At 47.2% G+C, this 1,300-nt stretch overlaps 1 protein-coding gene across 1 annotated transcript; it reads right to left on the bottom strand.

Moving 5' to 3' along the window:
- Window positions 1–368: 368 nt before the first annotated feature.
- Window positions 369–914, bottom strand: LOC138355595 (transcription factor IIIB 50 kDa subunit-like). The gene has a single exon (XM_069310906.1). It carries the CDS (start codon window positions 912–914, stop codon window positions 369–371), a length of 546 nt encoding a protein of 181 aa, XP_069167007.1.
- Window positions 915–1,300: the final 386 nt, after the last annotated feature.

The following is a 1,300-nucleotide window of genomic DNA, read 5'->3' as shown; positions in this document are numbered from 1 at the left end:
GAGAGAGAGAGAGAGAGAGAGAGAGAGAGAGAGAGAGAGAGAGAGAGAGAGAGAGAGAGAGAGAGAGAGAGAGGGAGATAACTACACCATCCAACTTTCCTTGAGTAATAGTTTGAAAAAGTACAAGAGGACTGACTTCAAGTTCAGAAGTCACCGTTACAGACTTATTTCAACAGCTTCGCCCACGGTCGACAGCCCCACACACGCCCACGGTAACGCCCACGGTCACGCCCACGGTCACGCCCACGGTCACGCCCACGGCCAGCAGGGACTGTGGTCCAGCAGCACACACACAGGACAAGTGAAGCACGAGTACCATGCTCCATAAACAAGAGATGGGTACATCAGCCGGTTGGAGGTAAGGTCGTTTACCTAATATTATTATCTGATCCGAAATGCATAATCACTTCGTATTCATCCCGTTCATTATACCCAGTTGAGCACCAACAAGTGTCATTCATCATACCCAGCTGAGTGCCAACAAGAGTGCCGTTCATCATACCCAGCTGAGTGCCAACAAGAGTGCCGTTCATCATACCCAGCTGAGTGCCAACAAGACTGCCGTTCATCATACCCAGCTGAGTGCCAACAAGACTGCCGTTCATCATACCCAGCTGAGTGCCAACAAGAGTGCCGTTCATCATACCCAGCTGAGTGCCAACAAGAGTGCCATTCATCATACCCAGCTGAGTGCAAACAAGACTGCCGTTCATCATACCCAGCTGAGTGCCAACAAGACTGCCGTTCATCATACACAGCTGAGTGCCAACAAGAGTGCCATTCATCATACCCAGCTGAGTGCCAACAAGACTGCCGTTCATCATACCCAGCTGAGTGCCAACAAGACTGCCGTTCATCATACCCAGCTGAGTGCCAACAAGAGTGCCATTCATCATACCCAGCTTAGCGTCCATTATAATTTATAAATCGTATTCTCCTAAGCGCAGGAGCTCATCTGGAGATGAACACGTGAGCGCCGGCAGTTTAGAGCGCCGGGACGGTGCTCACACAGGTGAATAATGTGGGCTAAAAGAGCCTAGAGCTTTCATGGTCATTAATATTCCAAAATACGGAAAAAGAGTTTAATAACTCAGAGAGCTCATTTCCTCGGCCAACTCATTCCATCGTAGGGCTCATTTTATATAATTGAGTTCTTACGATCGGAGAGCTAATTCCATCGGGGAACTCATTCCTTCGGGGAACTCATTCCCTTGGGTAACTAAGATAATTATGAAATTACTTGGAAAGGCTTGAAAATCGTTGTAAAATGTTAATTTAAAAAAAGTTATATATATATATA

This window comes from Procambarus clarkii, chromosome 68 (assembly GCF_040958095.1).
Source record: "Procambarus clarkii isolate CNS0578487 chromosome 68, FALCON_Pclarkii_2.0, whole genome shotgun sequence".
Lineage (NCBI taxonomy): Eukaryota > Metazoa > Arthropoda > Malacostraca > Decapoda > Cambaridae > Procambarus > Procambarus clarkii.
This window is presented reverse-complemented; position numbering and strand designations above follow the sequence as displayed.

Coding starts and splice junctions, on each gene's coding strand:
- LOC138355595 (XM_069310906.1), bottom strand. CDS start 914: ATGGACGCTAAGCTGGGTATGATGAATGGCACTCTTGTTGGCACTCAG.